This window comes from Dendronephthya gigantea, unplaced genomic scaffold (assembly GCF_004324835.1).
Source record: "Dendronephthya gigantea isolate DGI-Jeju-01 unplaced genomic scaffold, DenGig_1.0 000056F, whole genome shotgun sequence".
Taxonomy (NCBI): domain Eukaryota; kingdom Metazoa; phylum Cnidaria; class Anthozoa; order Malacalcyonacea; family Nephtheidae; genus Dendronephthya; species Dendronephthya gigantea.
In genome coordinates, this window is record NW_021163066.1 from 984199 (window position 1) to 1001787 (window position 17589).

The following is a 17589-nucleotide window of genomic DNA, read 5'->3' on the forward strand; positions in this document are numbered from 1 at the left end:
GAGCCAACATGCCGTGAACACCAGCAGCAGTACAGCAAAAAGGATCGCCGTTTTGTACTTGTTTTTACTCGTATTGCTCGGCTTGTGGGAGCCTCGATTTCGGATCAAGTTCAGCGCGTTGATGATCTTCGAGAACATTCGCGCATGCGCAAAGATCATGAGCGTCAGAGGCAGAAGGAATCCGAACGAGATGACAAAGATCTCATAGATCGACATTTTTTTCAGGAATTTTCTGTCGGGCAAATCGCTCACGTTTTTCAGGACACCAATAGCCAAACAAACTGGAGTGAGGGCGATCGCGAGCGCGCCAAGCCAAATTGAAACAACCAGAGCCAAGATTTTTCTTTTCTCAATATTTACTCTATGCTCCATCGGCCTCAAGATGGCGTAGTAGGTTTCGAAAGTTATCGACAGGATGTGGTATACGGTGGAAATAGCAAGAAAACGGTTCAGGCTTCCGGCTGACATGCACAAAGTCAGCGAAAAAGTGATCTCGCATCCTATCTGCAGAGGAATGGTAACAAGTCCAGCTGTGAGATCAGAGACGGCCAAGCTGAGAAGCAAAAGTTTCCCGCCCTTGCGAAGCTTTTCATTGGTGGAGAACAGCACCATGACTAGTAAATTGGAGGTTATGACCAGCACCGCGATCACCATCAGCGCTGGGTGGAACTCCGGGTCGAAACCATGTTCAGGCAGTGTCGTTCCATTCAAATCTGATATGTTGACCCTTTCTTTATTGCTCATAGCTTTTTATGGCGACCAAATTTTAGTGTGCTTTCAGCAGAGATTGTGATAAAAAATACTTCTGTAACAACTGAAACAAAATTTGAGAAATACCACATTAATTCTGGCGGTGTTAACACATCATTTGCAACACTGCTAAATTCTTGCAGCCAACCTAAGCTAGACAAAATATTTATACTGAATACTCTTTCAGTCTTTTTCCTGAAGGAAAACTGTTCTTCCGGAGGTGCAATAAGGATTCCTAGAGGCTGAGTAAGGATCATCTCTTATTGATTCAGGAAGAAACCTATCTTCATTTTATCTAGTTGTAAATTGTTTTTCCCAGAGGTCCAGTTAGGATTCTTTTTCATTGGTCAGGTGTTCATGCTAGCTGAGAGAAGCGATAGGCGGACTTCTCTGCTAATTATATTAATCGTGATAATTCATGTTATCAAATTTCCGGGCACATATAGCGTTAATTTGATTTTAATATACGTTGCAGGTGCTCTTGTTCTATTGTTTTCCATAGTTGTGTTTCTTGTTACAGTGGTTAGTGTACGTGTCATTTTAGAACTGTTAGAGCTAACTGATGGACCTCTAGGAAGAACAGTTTAGAACTGATAGAGCTATCCAGTATAAATAAAGTTAGTTTAGTTTAGGTTTCCTCCTGTAGTAACACTGGATCAATAAGAGATGATCCTTACTGGACCTCTAGGAAGAACAGTTTAGAACTGATAGAGCTATCCAGTATAAATAAAGCTAGTTTAGTTTAGGTTTCCTCCTGTAGTAACACTGGGTCAGTAAGAGATGATCCTTACTGGACCTCTAGGAAGAACAGTCAGCGGAAAGACTGGTGTATCGGTGGAGTCTATAATTATCCAAATTCAAATCAACGCTCGAAGACTTGAACTTCGGCTAGAGAGGATAAACATGCCACTCTAAACTAAGCTATTTGTTGGCATAAAAAAAATAGCAATATCAAAATATCTTCATAAACAACTGATGATAGCTGAAGTCGCATTAATCATCTGTCTTTTTCCCACGCCAAATGTTTATATTTTAACATAGATCACGTATCTCGTCAAAAAAGACAGGAAAATAATATTGCGCATAAAATAGGCGAGAAAACCCGTTTTGAAGTCGCCTAATATGGGCTTGTTTACGTGGAGTGTTTTTTTTACTCAAACCAACTATCACATTTCCTTTGGGACACTCGTCAAGAGAGCAATTTAGATAAATGGAAGATATGGGCTACACAAGTGCTGGAGAAAACAGGAGATAAAATACGTCAATGGTCAATATCGAAGAATAACAAAGTCAAAGAAAAAATTTTTGAATAGGGACTGATCTTCGGGCTCAGCTATTTTTTTTTTCACGAATATAGCGCTGATCTAATATTACTACAGGAAGAAACCTAAACTTAACTCATTTTATTTACACTGGATAGCTCTATCAGTTCTAAACTGTTCTTCCTAGAGGTCCAGTAAGGATCATCTCTTATTGATCCAGTTTTACTACAGGAGGAAACCTAAACTAAACTAACTTTATTTATACTGGATAGCTCTATCAGTTCTATCAGTTCTAAACTGTTCTTCCTAGAGGTCCAGTAAGGATCATCTCTTATTGTTCCAGTGTTACTACAGGAGGAAACCTAAACTAAACTAACTTTATTTACACTGGATAGCTCTATCAGTTCTAAACTGTTCTTCCTAGAGGTCCAGTAAGGATCATTTCTTATTGATCCAGTGTTACTACAGGAAGAAACCTAAACTAAACTAACTTTATTTATACTGGATAGCTTTATCAGTTCTAAACTGTTCTTCCTAGAGGTCCAGTAAGGATCATCTCTTATTGATCCAGTGTTACTACAGGAGGAAACCTAAACTAAACTAAATTTATTTATACTCGATAGTTCTATCAGTTCTGAGATATTTGCAGCCTTGGATACCGGCGTCCTGCTGAGGAAAGGATCTACGATTTAGCAATCTTTTCAGATTGTATATAGTTTGATGACTTAATTTTCAATTTTTTGCTTGCAATATATTTTTTTCAACATCTTAATCTTTCGCAATTTAAATCTTGCTGATAACATGGTCAAAACGTCGATTATTGTGTTTTACTTACATGGGTAACAAACTCACAAATGGCGTTTTGAAGTCTTTGAACGATGTGATGATGATTTTAATAAAGAATTTTACTTCGTATAAGGCTAGGAAAGAAATGCCACGAAGTATACGGTTTTCAAAATCAGATTTAGACAAAGAGAAGTGCCGTTTGGCTGGAAAACATGAAATCTTAGGCAGCTCAATTTGGTTTCCCAGAAGTCTAGATATTCTATAAAAGCTATATTTTTACTGCTATGTAAAAACAAAAACTGTCAGAAAATTATTCGAGGGAGAAAATGTGTCACATAGAAAACGCACAATCCAGTGCTACACTACAGCGGATACCAGAATTATTACGCGCTTGCATATTTTAACGTACATTTGTATATGCCTAACAAATTCACACGTTATGTTGTGAACTAACATCTAATTAATAACACAAGCTTGCCTGACTCACCAGTGTATTGAGAAAGAACACTTCAAAAACAATCGAGGTGTATTCGGTTGAAGGTGTCGCACAAGACACCACACGAATTAACAAGCGTTTGCTTTTGGCCTTTCGCTTTTTTTATATACTATAACTTGCTCCTGCCGTTCAACTTGATTCACCGACGGGCCCTGGTCAGAAATGGAGTGTGTTGAAGCCGAGTCGCTTCCTGAATATATATAGATATGCATACTCTAACCAGCAGCTGTTTCTCAATGAATGTACGATTGTCATGTAAATTTTGCAATATTGACACCGAAGAGTCTGCGAAGCACTATAAATACGAATCTCGATCAATTACTACTTAATAGTAGTGATTGGACTTTAGTCTTTCGGCCTATCAACCTAATTTGCACAGCTTTTTCGTTTGTCAGAAGGGAAGAGAGGGCAATATAAACATACGTCGCGTGATCTGAAAGTAAAGCCCCGTGTAGTTTATTGATATCCGAATGCTTTTAGAGATCAATTCCAAAGATTGATTTCATTATCTAACAGTAATTTTACTGGCTCCAGCAATGCGAGTTGATATCCAAAAAGACGATTAAACCAAATGATATTATATTGTTATAGTGGAAGGTTTAACGTGCATTTAGTATGCGCTGTGACAAAGAATCCCAGAGCTATTTAGGACACTTGGATCATAGTAAGCAGTTGATACGTAAACGTGTAGAAAGAACAGTTTAAACAAGTAAAACTTTCCAAAAAACTAAACTAAACCACAAATAGTCTGTTTCATGTATTTCTGCCTCAACTAAAAGCTATGCAGCTTTTCCAAATGAAATTATTCGCGTCTAATTCGACTTTAACATAACATATGAATATTTAGCAAGTTATTTGCATAAATATATTCTGTTGACAATATCTTCTTCAGTAATAACAATGTGATCAAAAGTTAATTACATTAATTGTACATGGAAGTTTATTTAGTTGAACGTAACGAAATGCGATATTTGTTAGCTTGAGCAGTATACGATAGACAAAATTTCTATTCATGAACTAAAGCGATGGATGCATGCATGCAATACTGAAATTGGTGTAGATTATTTACGCTAACCTATGGACACCGTTCATTTAGTTTAGGTTTCCTCTTTTAGTGATACTATAGATTAATTGAGATCATCCTTTCTATAGACTCAAAGAGGAACAGTTTGAAACTGATAGTGCTTTATCCAGTATAAATAAAGTTAGTTTAGTTCAGGTTTCCTCCTGTAGTAACACTGGATCAATAAGAGATGATCCTTACTGGACCTCTAGGAAGAACAGTTTAGAACTGATAGAGCTATCCAGTATAAATAAAGTTAGTTTAGTTTAGGTTTCCTCCATTAGTAAATAGTAGCACTAGAAATATAAGAAATAGATGGAAACGAATTATAGATCATCACCTGCATATTTCCTATATGTAATTACCAGACGTCGCATTTTGTCTTTGGATTCATTTTGCTGTTTGCTGGACAATTGAATGTTTTGGAAAATTCAGGCATATTCGAAAGAGCTCCATTTACCCTGTATGAAGACATGAGAATGAATGATAAATGCAGTGTTTGAACAACGCACGAAAACTCAAACATCGATCTGTTTACTCGCTTCTAACGGGAAATTAAATCGAATTAGATAGAAAAAGGAGATTGACGTTTCAATCCTAATTGTCGGAATAAAGTTAGTTTAGTTTAGGTTTCCTCCTGCAGTAACACAGGACCTTACTGGACCTCTAGGAAGAACAGTTTAGAACTGATAGAGTTATCCAGTATAAATAAAGTTAGTTTAGTTTAGGTTTCCTCCTGTAGTAACACTGAATCAATAAGAGATGATGATCCTTACTGGACCTCTAGGAAGAACAGTTTGGAACTGATAGAGCTATCCAGTATAAATAAAGTTAGTTTAGTTTAGGTTTCCTCCTGTAGTAACACTGGATCAATAAGAGATGATCCTTACTGGACCTCTAGGAAGAACAGTTTAGAACTGATAGAGATATCCAGTATAAATAAAGTTAGTTTAGTTTAGGTTTCCTCCTGTAGTAACACTGGATCAATAAGAGACGATCCTTACTGGACCTCTAGGAAGAACAGTTTAGAACTGATAGAGTTATCCAGTATAAATAAAGTTAGTTTAGTTTAGATTTCCTCCTGTAGTAACACTGGATCAATAAGAGATGATCCTTACTGGACCTCTATGAAGAACAGTCGGGTCACTGACCTGAATTTTGCTGGAGCGTGATCATCATCGTGTACAGCCATAAACTGGCCAACCTTTGAAGTATTTGCGCAGCTTTTCTATTAAAGCGAACAGAAGAGGGATCATACAATCAGATAGATGCGATAAACTACTCTTGGAGCATGTGATTTAATTCACACATCAACGCTAGTGGTCAGGTTGTCGTACTACACACATTAACAGCCTCATTCTAGAGCGTAGATTCAGTAAATTCCATACGCAAAGTGTCATAATATACCTGTGCAAAACCGATGAAAAATAACTCGTCGCTGTTCATATCCAAATCCGGTAAAACCTTTTCTTTACCGTGATCGTTGATCCAGCGATGATAAGCCTGAACAAGCAATATAATTATATACGACCATGTCGTTTGATTGTACTGTGAATAAAGGATCACTGTAACTCTATAGGAACTGCCATATTTACTTACATTATAAGCCAACTTTAGACCGCCGGCATCAGCTATGTTTTCACCTAGAGTCATCTTACCATTAACCTGAAAATTTCGAAGGAAACGATTGAAGAATGTTTCACAGCAAAGTAGTTCACACGCTACCGGATTCGCTCGTCCCGACATCTTCGTTCGTCGTTATGAATCTAGCATGTTTAGCAAATCAGCAAATGCTTATCATTTTGATAGATTTGGTATATTTGTTCGTGTCTCGCGGACATTAAAAATCTTCATTGTCTTTTATTAACTTCAAAATTTGACCTGTTTCGATGGCAATCCAGTAAAGTGTGAACCTTAATCAATCCTCATTCATATAATCAAAATCCACCGATTCATTCCACTGAAATGAATCCTGAATGATTTCCTCGTCATCCAGACAGCCAATACTTACGTGATGTTTTCCTAACACTTTATATTGGCTGAACTGTTTCACCAGACACTTTGCTTCTTTCTTGAAGTTTTTGTCAGAAATTTTACTCCAACCAGTTTCGTTAAAAAAGACTTTCTTTCCAAACTTATTAAATGATCTTCCTGCAACGACGAAATTTCAAAGAAAAATAGTTCTAAACTGTTCTTCCTAGAGGTCCAGTAAGGATCACACGATTCATGGATTCAATCAAGAAATATGATGAACATTACCAGAGTCATCAAAACCATGGGTCAATTCATGACCCAAAACGTGGCCCACAGCGCCGTAACTCAAAGCCCTGAAAATATATGGTGGACCTTTATTCCCTATTTACTTTAACATTCATTCATATGAGAAGGTATTCCTCTTACTTGGGAATTGATCCAGAGTAAAAGAATGGCTCCTGCAATATACCAGCGGGAATCACTAAACAAACGCGTGGAAACTTCACATTAGATTTCACTATTTGTAGAAAATATTTTGTGTGGATTTAATACAATTATGCTACCAACCGATCTCATTCCTTGTAAGAACGTAGAAAGCATTGACCATTTGTGGAGGAGCAATCCAGCTATTAAAGAGATCGTCTTATTAGGTTTAACCATTAACGTACCTATTTTTAAACCGATCATCTCTTAATGATCCAGTGTTACTACAGGAGGACTACTTTTCGCAAAATGGCGAGTGCATGCAGTTAACACCAGTTAACACGTTTGAGAAGCAATGGATTAGACATGATTAGACTTACTGCTTTTTGTCAACTATTGTTCCGACATTATGAAGTTCCATGAAATTCAAATATTTCTGGGAATTCACTACATTTTGGAACCATTGATCAGTTTGGATATCAAGCTATAGAGAAACAGAGACAAAACAACCCGGTTATCCAAATTCATGCGTGGACGAAGTCGTCTTCGCTTTCATTTTGAGATATGAATTCCTTCTTCTGATAGATGGGAATGAGTGAGTTATGAGAAGCCCGCGGGTTCATCAGTACCCTATCTAAACCTTTATACCTGAGCCACTCTTTTTCATGCATCGAAAGAAGAAAATTGCACCTAACTGATTTCCTGTTAAAATCATAAACGTAAAAATGACAAAATTTATTTCTTACATTTTCATATTTAAGATTTAGATCTTGTTCGTTCCAGAGGTAATCAGGATAGCCCACTTTTGACAAAACATTTTTAAGCTAAAAAGAGCGAAAAGTTTAGCCTGATGTTTGCAAACAGTATCTACGCTCTTAGCTCGTCTCTCGAAAACTTCATGCACTTACCTTCATCTCAACAGCTTTTCTACTTTTTCCACTTAACCAAGTTTCATATTGTGCGTTGTCTTTGAAAGCTTGGACAATATCGTTCATCATCTCTTGCACCTTAAGTACAGAAGTCGGACAACTACATATCAGATATTACAACTAAATATATTTAAAGAATTTTGAATGCTTGAAAATGTCAAATGGGTTGTATAAATGTCAAAATACCAGTTAGTCCGGTTGCATTAAGTAATGTTTACTATACACGGAGCGGAATTAAACTGGACAGAGCAGAACAAAACGGAACAGAACGAAACCAAACGCAACGGAACGAACCACAAAGAAACGGAACGAAATAAAACGGAATAAAACAGAACAGAACGGAACGGAGAAGAACGAAACAGAACAGATCAGAACGAAGAAGAAAGAAACAGAATAAAACGAAACTGAACAGATTAGAACGGAACGGAGAAGAACGAAACAGAACCGAATGAAACGAAAGTTACGAAACTGAACAGATTAGAACAGAACGGAACGGAACGGATCGAAGAAGAAGTTGAAGAACAAAACAGAACCGAATGAAACGGAACATCTCCTCACTTACATCTGATTTCACTTTGGGCGAGAATCGTTTCCTGATAAACAGCGATCCAAGTAAATTACTGAGAATTTTGCTGGTGTAGGAATAACAAGTTTCCGCGCGGGATTCCCTCACTCCCTTTAACTGACTGTACATCCTCCGGAAATCATTCCCCAGCATTGGGACATAACTTTTGATCATTCGCCAAACCATAAAGTTTGATAGAACTCTGGAAATACAAAACATCGTATATTATCACCACTCCTTCATTTGAGTTTTGCCGTCTAACACTATAGTCATGGGCAGGTATTTATTATCTTCACTCTGGTGTTGTAACACGGCCAATCTTATTCAAACTCCTTTGAAACGTCATGAAAAATGAGTCAGCAAAAGATATACGAACCGTTTGTCTGTTTTCTTAAGAAGCTTGAAAATTGTCGGCAGATATGGGGTCGCCAGGATCAAAATTGGATCATCACGCGTGATTTTGTTCGGATGAACAAGACTCTTGAGATGGTCGAACCACGGGAACTATACACGATAAATGTTGTATAATACATAAAACAAATCACAAAACGACATTCAATGAGATTTTCAGTAATCATTTTATAATAATTAAGTAAAAAAGTATTCCCTATACCTGAGGAATTGATTTTTCTAATTTCCTGATTGGAACACGCGCGTAATGTTTTCCCACCTTACCCTTATTAAACGAAAGCTAGAAATGTACAAATAAAAAAGATTTAGACAAACGTTAGACTGGATAGCCCCATAGGTTCTAGAATGTTCTTCCTATAGAGAGGCGGTATAAGGATCGTCTCTTATTGATCCAGTTTTACTACAGAAGAAATCTGAACTAAACCAGCTTTATCTAAACTGTTCTTCCTAGAGGTCCAGTAAAGATCATCTCTTATTGATCTAATGTAACTACAGGAAGAAATCTAAACTAAACTAACTTTATTTATACTGGATAGCTCTATCAGTTCTAAACTGTTCTTCCTAGACTGATCCAGTAAGGATCATATCTCTTATTGATCTAGTGTTACTACAGGAAGAAATCTAAACTAAACTAACTTTATTTATACTGGATAGCTCTATCAGTTCTAAACTGTTTTTCCAGGAGATGCAGTAAGGATCAATAGGTGTTACTACAAGAGGAAACGTAAACTAACTCAATTTTACCATTGCTAAAGCAGCCTCGAATTTGATAACATCTTTCATAGATTCTTTGGCAAAGTCATGGTCCACTCCTGTCAGATGAGTCACGTTTGTCATATAATTAAACAACAGACGAACTATCTGAAGATGCAAATACAAAAATTCCTCAGTGATACATGTATATTTCATGTATATTTCACAGCTATCAGAGGTTTATGATGAACTTTTTAAAGTTATTCAATAGTATATTCTCTTTGATAGCGATACAGAAATGCACAATTATGAACCCGTTATTAGATTTTCGGGTTGAATTTTCATAAACACAATTCCTGCGGTGTCAAGCTATAAGATGCAACATCGACCATGCAAGAGCTTATTTACCGACGTCAGTTAAAGCTTACCTTTGGGCTGACAAGGAAAAACATTGGGTGAAGATCTAACGGAGCTTTGTCGATCTGAAAAATTACAAATGAATTTTGTTTATAATTTATGAATAGCATACATACATAACTGGAACGGTTGGTTGATGAAACTACGTCAAACAGAGTTATTACCATAAATATATGGCGACCTTTCGTTTCATTTCTCAACGGATCTGGAACACTTTCAACAGTGAAAAATAAATTTGTCGAGGTATATCGCTTTTGAATTTTCTTCAAGGTCTCAAAAACATCCCAATTTTTAGAATCCCAGCCGGCCTTCTTATCAACGGCCCACGAATCCAAATCTTTAATATACTTTTTGATTGGCTCGCTACCAAGTTCATCGATTGCTTTAACGTTTAGACAAGATTGGAAGAAGGTTCGGACTTTCTTAATAGGAAGAATGTCGTTTAAAGCGTCATCTTGGACCAAAGACTCTTGCATGATCTTGTTGTTTTTGTCCCTAAGCTCGGTGAAGGCAGATATCTGAAGCTTCCCGTTAGGAATTGGGTTCTTTTTCAGCCATTCTCCGCAAGCATAGTCGTAAAAATCATCGCAAGGTTTCACCGTCTCGTCTATCGCATCTTTGATGGAGGACGAAATAGACGCACACTCTTCCGTAAGGCAGACATTTTCATCTTTATTTTCGGGCGGAGTTTTGTCCCTTATCAAAATATTTGGGTCTGATTCGATCTCTTCGTCCTGGTAAACAACCGGATGCGAGCGGACAAACTGATAGAAAAGCGCTGAAAATATCAGTGTTTTTATAAATGTTGATAGACCAGCCGCCATTTTGTTTTGCTCAAAAACGTGTATTTTTGTTTAAGATTTATCGTTCATGTATGAATGAACTCAGCAGGTTCACTATTCATCTTTCCAAAAACCTGCAAATCATCTAACGTTTAATTTGAACTCCTTCTCAAAAAAACTGCTTGTTTCAACCGGTTGGGAAAGTAAAGTTTGTCGGTAAAGAACTAAAGATTGCATTTCTACAAAAATGTAGTGATGAAAGACTGCTCATAACAATCTAGGTCTCAAAGTGCGGGTTTCATTGATAAAAATACGAAAAGTTTTAACTATGGGGTCAATAAAGTAGAAAATTTTAGATTTTGAAGGCTGGTTTTCACTTAATTAGTCTTAGGAAAATTGTCCTCAGGACCAGAACGGACAATTGAAATCTTATGACAATTACGGTGGTCATTGGTGAGTAAGTTACGGAAATCAGTGGTTGGTAACACTCGTTTTGTTTCAAAATTTGTTTACATTCTATGGTTACATGGACTGGGAGTATTTTGAACTATGAAGGATATTAATATTGAGCAGTTTACTACAAGACACTGTACGATATTTAGGCTGAAATTTTAATGACATTTATAGGTTACACCTGACAGATTTACTCTATGATAAAACAGCATGAATTGTTCAGAAAGTATATGCTCCCCTATCCTGGGGGCCAGGCAAGCAGCCGCTTTCCAAGAACGTGAACATGAAGATGGTAAACAGACTGCCCACCCTCAAAACCATCATTGATCACAACACGAAAACCTTTGTCCAAACCCTGTTCAGCTGCAACCTTCTTCGCTACCAACAAGAGGTGACCTAGAAGCTGAAGTTATAAATAATAAACAGTTCAATCACCTGACCTATGCTTACTATGGTGTGAATTTATCCTCAACCCCAGGCCCTAGCTATACACACTGCTCTCTGCATTCAGAATTAGGAATCAGAAAAACTCTGCATTTGCAATCACTGAAGTCACTGAACTCACAGCGCAACTGGACTATATTATTTCAAACAGTATTTATTGGGATTCTTATGAATTTCACAAGGAGGCTGGATTGAGAAAAGCATAAATGTTGACGAAGTGCATTAGGTCCATTCAATCATTCAACAAGCTGAAAATAACTAGATTTTGAAAGGAGGAGCACTCATGTTTTTCGATTTGACAATACTTTAAAGTCGGGAAACTCACAGATTTCAAGAAGTGTAAATGAAATAAGTTTCAAAGTCCTGCTGCTATTTTTTGTGTTTTTTCTGCAAGTATTTTTCTTTCATCTTTGGTCAAAATCCTGATCAATTGAGCTTTGTATTGAGCCTTTAAGTGAACTTAGACACTGCAAAATATGTGCAAAAAGTGCAGAATATTTCCATCACCTGTTCGTCAGATTCTTCTGCCTTTGACAGACCAATAATTGCCTTCTTTGGAATAATTAATAAATGTACAGGTGCCTGGGGGCTGATATCTTTGATCACAATACACTGAAAATATAATATTTTTGTGTCATTCATTCATTTAACTTTGTGTCAATAACATAACATGGTTAACATGTCTGAAGGAATCCAAAGGAATGAACCCATTATGATTTTCCCAGCGTGGTCCTCAGAGTGGAGACTATATCTGAGCTTAGGTCAGCCACTGGCCCACTACTATATGTCTATGTTACAAACTGAAACTGAAAGGAAACATGACATAACTTCTGGGGAAATTTCCCACCCTCCTTTCAGAACTTTTAAATAAACATATCTTTGCTTGTTTTATTGAAAAGCAAAAAAACATTCTAACAAACAGTTAACCATAGTCTTAGATAGTGATTTGTTTTATAAACGGGACACGATGGGTGTGGGGATGTACAAAAAGCAGAATAATACAATTAAACGAATGCAATCGAACAATTGAAAAGCATGTATGCACATTCTACAATCAAAGTTCATCTTCTCTGCCCAACCTGATCATCTTCGTGAAGAAATTCCGATGGTATCTCTTTGCGAATGATCTTCCCAAAAATTGTATCTCCCGAGTCCGCCGCCATGTTGTGACTAAATGTAATCTAGCGCTCTGATTGGTCTAAAAATGTGGCAATCTGCGCAGCCTCGTTCCAGACAATTTTTAGAAAAACAAAGGTTTAATCTGGAAACCAGAGCTTGACAAAGGTTGCATTCAACTCGTGTTAAAAATCGTGAATGTAATCTTTGTGTGGTGATTACTTTGATTATAAATTAAACCAGAGTTGCGATGGATAATATATAGAGATCAGTGGCCAAGAAGCTCGCAGGGGTGCTTGGGAATAGGGATGAAAGGAGGCCGCGACGTACACCCCAAGAAGCACCCCCACTCTTACGAGGCTAGTGCTAGCGAGTTGTTTTCAAGGGCACTATTCGCTTACAATATACACTATACAATGACATACTATATTATTTTCTCTGTTTAAATTCTGACCATTAGAGTCATTCATTAGTATTGAATACTGATTCCAGCTATATCTTGACCAGTCAGACAGTGTGACCTTACGGCCAATTTTACATTTGCCGTGTACAACTGTATACACAAGACTACATTATAACAATAATAACTGTCACTTCCCATTATCCTCTTATTCCCCCATTTCCAAACTGGCATATTTTTAGCTGTGCTGGCGAATAATTTTCATTGAAAAACTTGAGAATCTTAAGCTAACTGCACACGGTGACGTTTTTACCACTTGCGTTTTCACGCATCTAAAATGGATCTTTTTACGACAGACGATGAGGCTAACGATGAGGCATGGAGGCTAATTCAGTGTATTAAAATCCAGGAATGCTACACCCTTCGGCCTGTTTTCCACATCAACCGTATCGTAACGTAACGTATTTCTTTTTTTCCGAAGTATTCGACCAGGACTAATGACTTTAAAACAATAAGATACGCTACGTTTCGCTACGGTACGGTTGAAGTGGAAAACGGCCTTTCGAATTGGGAAAACGAGGCGACGAAACGCGATAAAAGAGATTAAAATGTCTTTGAAAACACTGCCAAAACGGCACACGTGTGCACATAGCCTAAGTTATAAACACTGTTAATTTCCATAGCTTTGGTCTCTAATTCAATTATTATTATATACAACTATAGCATCATGCGATTTTTGTCATTTACGGGATTCTTTTCTTCGGTGACCTACCCAGCGCTTATGAGAATATCTAACGCCTTGTCTCTATTACATTCAGATTTTTTTATCGCTTCAAATACTTTGTCTCCTTCAAAACCAAGTACTCTAAATTGCTGTTGAAGCTTCAGAATTTCCACAGCCTGTAAGACAAGACAAGCGACTATGTCAACGTTTCATGAAAACTGCAAGAATTTTATGTTTTTATCGCTATCTTAAGACCCGTTTACACCTGCGATTTTTGCTGCGAGTTTTAAAAAGTACGATTTTCTTCTTTTGATAGATGTGAACGAGTGAATTAGTTACGGATGTTCAAATAGGAGCTCGTACACATCGGAGCATTCATAACTTATTACTCGTTCACATCTATCAAAAGAAGAAAACCGCACATAAAAGGCCCGTTTATACTTGCGATTTTTGCTGCGATTTTCTTCTTTTGATAGATGTGAATGAGTAATTAGTTAGGAATGTTCTGATTAATAAGCGCTCTTATTTGAACATCAGTAACTAATTCATTCATTCCCATCTATCAAAGGAAGAAAATTGCACATAAAGTCGCAACAAAAATTGCAAGTGTAGACAGGCCTTTAAAAGATCATGTTTCGTAGCAATGAATTGAATTAAGTTTCAATGAGGATCGGTTGGGAACCGTGGTTCGGAGTTCGTGATTTTGAATTTGAAGATCTAACGCATTTCCTATTGTACACTTTAGTATTTACCTTAGTTTGGCCAATGTTATCCTTTAAAACCATTTCAACATCGTTTTCATCATATCCTTGGTTACAAAGTTCGTTCACTGATATTAGGAAATCAACCACCTTGAATGAAAACAAAAACAAAAACAGGAAAATCAAGTTTTTGAGGCTAAACCAATCAGAACGCCTGAATTGTTAAATACTTCATGTAATATTTGATTACAAACCTCGCGTTCCTTGCCGTTCAAGTTCCTTACGGCTCGTGCAACTCTTTCGAGGGGGAAACCCATGTCAGATATTTGATTAACCAACTGAACTTCATCATGAGACATAGTGGCACGGGGGTCGATTGGAGATGAGGTGGGTTCTGGGGGTGAAATAGGCGGAAGAGGCGTGGGGAAACGTCCCAAGTGTGCGTCCTCCTGAAAATGAAATTCATTGAAAAAAATTTTAGTTTCATTAAAGCACAAGATATCAAATGCAATATATTCTAGTGACACTTACCGCGGAGAAATTTTGCCCGCGTTCAATTTCTCGACTTTTTTGTGCGGCCTTTTTAGGTGGTATAGGAGGCGGGACATCATAATGAAGTACATCATAATGAGGTTCGACCTCTGGGGATGTAGGGGGACTGTGCAAGTTCTCTGATTTCCTAACTTCTGGTCCATTTTTCAACGGGGGAAGTTTGGTACGAGGTTTGGGGACGGGCCTCCTTTGAGCTGGAGTTGCTGAGGGGAGTGCATTGTGACTTGGAAAAGCTGACATCATTTCAGAGGTGACATTCTCATTGGGTACGCTGGCAGGACGCCTTGGTGGGGGCCGAGCAGGTGTTGTAGGCAGCACTCTAATTGCTCCCGGGTGGGACACCTTTTGTTCATGTGTAGAAACTGCTCCTATTCCATTACTAATCACCCCTTGTGGGGCTGGGTCTCCTAATAAGTTCGGAGCTGCAAATGGATTAGAATTGGGTAACCCCGACTGGGTACTGACAGGGTTATTGGGGTATGCAGGTGGATATGAACTAGCACCAGTAGTCTGTCCTGGTGAGCCACTTATTGGAAAAGTTGTCTCTAAACTATTCGAAGATGTTGTTTGATTAAATGGATTTCCTCTTATGGGTATGCCTTGCGGAACTTGTTGCTGGCTACTAGACACAGAATTGGCTGCAACATCTGGCTGTAGAACGCTTTTCAAAGCTTCCATATTGTTTATGGATTGCAATTCAACATCTTCAAACGGTGTGTCTGTATTGTTTTCAAAATCCTTGTAATTAAATTGCTTGTTATCGTTATTTGAATCCAAACTGTTTGTTGTTGTTGTTGTCGTCGTTGCGGTCGTCGGTTGCAAGATGTCCGCACCCATGTGGGCAACAACAGGATTTGCTGTTGGTTGTTGAAGCTCTTTGATTTTCTGAGCCTGTTCAATTCTTTCCTTGGCCTCTCTTTCAGCTCTTATTCTTGAGAGGACTCCTTCCTCCAGTGAAAAGTCGTACTGAAAAGATTTGGATAAACTTTATTTCACAGCAAACACAGGTTTCAGTCAAGGCAGGTGAGAACACACAGGCCCCAGAATAAATTGATGGGCACACCCCTCCCCTGCCTTACAACTAACAAAGGCATCTATTTACCTGCAATAGATTTCAGCCCACCTCCCAAGTACTCTAGGTGCTAGGTATTTGCCCTCCCCACCCTACTTGACCCTCTGTTGCAAGCCTTAGTTACAGGAGTAACATGGTTAAGGGGAGTTGATTAATTCAGAATTGAAATATTTCATGCTAGTGCAATTCTCTTTCAATTCCTCTTATGTGCAAACTTTACATAAACTATGCTTTCTGTTTGTTAACATAACTGCTAACTTACAGATAAAATAGAAACTTACTGTAAGACTCAACAATCTTGACGGATCTCTCATTTTCCAACCAACTGGCAAGGTAACCTAATGGAATAAAAAATAAATGTGCTATTAGGAACAGTTGGATTCTAAAACTCCTCTCCCATTTAAATAGGATCCCAGGTTACGTTGCAGGGTTATCATATAACACAGGACACTGGGGCTAAACCCACCCTCAAGGAAAGGGAAAATTTGAAGGTCAACGGTTGATAGCTGATGAAGTTCCATAACCTTACCTGTTTACAAAACTATGTATGTAAACACACTGTTAAAGTACAAGTCCCCATAAAGTATAATATTTCACAACTTTCATTTTACAAGATCAGACGTTCTTCGTGAGCTAAACTAGTTAAATCTCATAGGAATAGGTAATGAGTGAACACTAGTGAAAACAAGGATGTTCACAGGAAAAGAAGTTCCATGAAGAGTATTTTCTCACATTCTGACTTTCTCCAAATATATCCTCACCTTCGCTGGAGGTTTGTATTTTTCTCCAATTTTCAACTGTACACCACGCAAAGCTGAAGAGCTTCCATAAACTACAAAGGTTACAAAAATTGCTATGGTTTATTTTTAAAAATCAGAACGCACTCCCTGGAAAAGTTCACTCACGGTCTCACATAAACATGGCACAAAAAAGAAAACATCAGAAACGAAAACTCACAAAATCGATGGCTAATATAAAATAGAGAAACAGAAGTAATAAATAAAGGAATGTACAAAACAACTATCTAGGGTTTGCCCGATTAGTTACGTACAGCTGTTATGATTAGCTATGTTGACAAAAAATGTCACTTTATACTTGTATGAAAAGGTTTATAAAAACTCACTGCTAGTTGATCGTTGCATGATTGCTCGTGTGGATTGAAAATAGGTCTTATTTTATCCCATTTTCGCTTCAGATTGACAAAACGACTAAAAACGTTTGAGATATTTACGTATAAATAAAGTCCTTTTTGATCAAGATTTGATGCACTGTATTTATTAAAGTTCAATGATGTCACCCTCCTCGCCAATGTCAGCGGATTTTGTCGACTCATATTCGGACATTGTCGATTCATACTCGGCTGTAGGCGTATATATAGGTAAGAGCCCCTTTTAGAGAAAGGTTACCAAAAGGTTACCATGGCACAGCAACCCAAATAAATATTTTGAAGAAATCAGTTATAGCAACTGTGGGCGGATTTTATTATTAGGCAAAAACAATAGATAGGAATTGGCACTAGAAATCTATTTCTTTCATTTTAATTAGGAATAGCCAACAATAGGGCTATTTATACGAG

At 37.6% G+C, this 17589-nt stretch overlaps 3 protein-coding genes across 3 annotated transcripts; all 3 read right to left on the bottom strand.

Annotated features, from left to right (window-relative positions):
- Positions 1-728: 728 nt before the first annotated feature.
- Positions 729-10593, bottom strand: LOC114529297 (neprilysin-4-like). The gene is made up of 18 exons (XM_028551053.1): positions 9934-10593; positions 9781-9834; positions 9404-9520; positions 8862-8939; positions 8625-8752; positions 8246-8450; positions 7663-7761; positions 7501-7578; positions 7135-7238; positions 6899-6957; positions 6758-6812; positions 6617-6684; positions 6369-6508; positions 5957-6022; positions 5765-5860; positions 5509-5585; positions 4698-4818; positions 729-814 (listed from the first exon to the last, which is right to left on the bottom strand). The coding sequence occupies exons 1-17, from the start codon at positions 10591-10593 to the stop codon at positions 4719-4721; spliced, it is 2184 nt and encodes a 727-aa protein (XP_028406854.1). The 3' UTR covers positions 729-814; positions 4698-4718.
- A 500-nt stretch (positions 10594-11093) lies between these two features.
- Positions 11094-12635, bottom strand: LOC114529433 (histidine triad nucleotide-binding protein 1-like). The gene is made up of 3 exons (XM_028551238.1): positions 12528-12635; positions 11956-12060; positions 11094-11407 (listed from the first exon to the last, which is right to left on the bottom strand). Exons 1-3 carry the CDS (start codon positions 12609-12611, stop codon positions 11243-11245), a joined length of 354 nt encoding a protein of 117 aa, XP_028407039.1. The 5' UTR covers positions 12612-12635; the 3' UTR covers positions 11094-11242.
- Positions 12636-13003: 368 nt separating this feature from the next.
- Positions 13004-17402, bottom strand: LOC114529500 (ubiquitin-associated protein 1-like). Its single transcript, XM_028551314.1, has 7 exons — positions 17137-17402; positions 16775-16845; positions 16295-16351; positions 14921-15907; positions 14644-14838; positions 14441-14539; positions 13004-13864 (listed from the first exon to the last, which is right to left on the bottom strand). The coding sequence occupies exons 1-7, from the start codon at positions 17153-17155 to the stop codon at positions 13733-13735; spliced, it is 1560 nt and encodes a 519-aa protein (XP_028407115.1). The 5' UTR covers positions 17156-17402; the 3' UTR covers positions 13004-13732.
- Positions 17403-17589: the final 187 nt, after the last annotated feature.

Coding starts and splice junctions, on each gene's coding strand:
- LOC114529297 (XM_028551053.1), bottom strand. CDS start 10,593: ATGGCGGCTGGTCTATCAACATTTATAAAAACACTGATATTTTCAGCG. Junction 7,762..8,245: donor CGCCCAAAGTGAAATCAGAT/GTAAGTGAGGAG, acceptor TCTGTACTTAAG/GTGCAAGAGATGATGAACGA. Junction 6,685..6,757: donor TACTCTGGATCAATTCCCAA/GTAAGAGGAATA, acceptor ATATATTTTCAG/GGCTTTGAGTTACGGCGCTG.
- LOC114529433 (XM_028551238.1), bottom strand. CDS start 12,611: ATGGCGGCGGACTCGGGAGATACAATTTTTGGGAAGATCATTCGCAAA. Junction 12,061..12,527: donor TTCTTCACGAAGATGATCAG/GTTGGGCAGAGA, acceptor TTATATTTTCAG/TGTATTGTGATCAAAGATAT. Junction 11,408..11,955: donor CAGAAGAATCTGACGAACAG/GTGATGGAAATA, acceptor TTATAACTTCAG/CTTCTAGGTCACCTCTTGTT.
- LOC114529500 (XM_028551314.1), bottom strand. Junction 16,352..16,774: donor AATACAAACCTCCAGCGAAG/GTGAGGATATAT, acceptor TTATTCCATTAG/GTTACCTTGCCAGTTGGTTG. Junction 14,839..14,920: donor GCGGGCAAAATTTCTCCGCG/GTAAGTGTCACT, acceptor TTTCATTTTCAG/GAGGACGCACACTTGGGACG.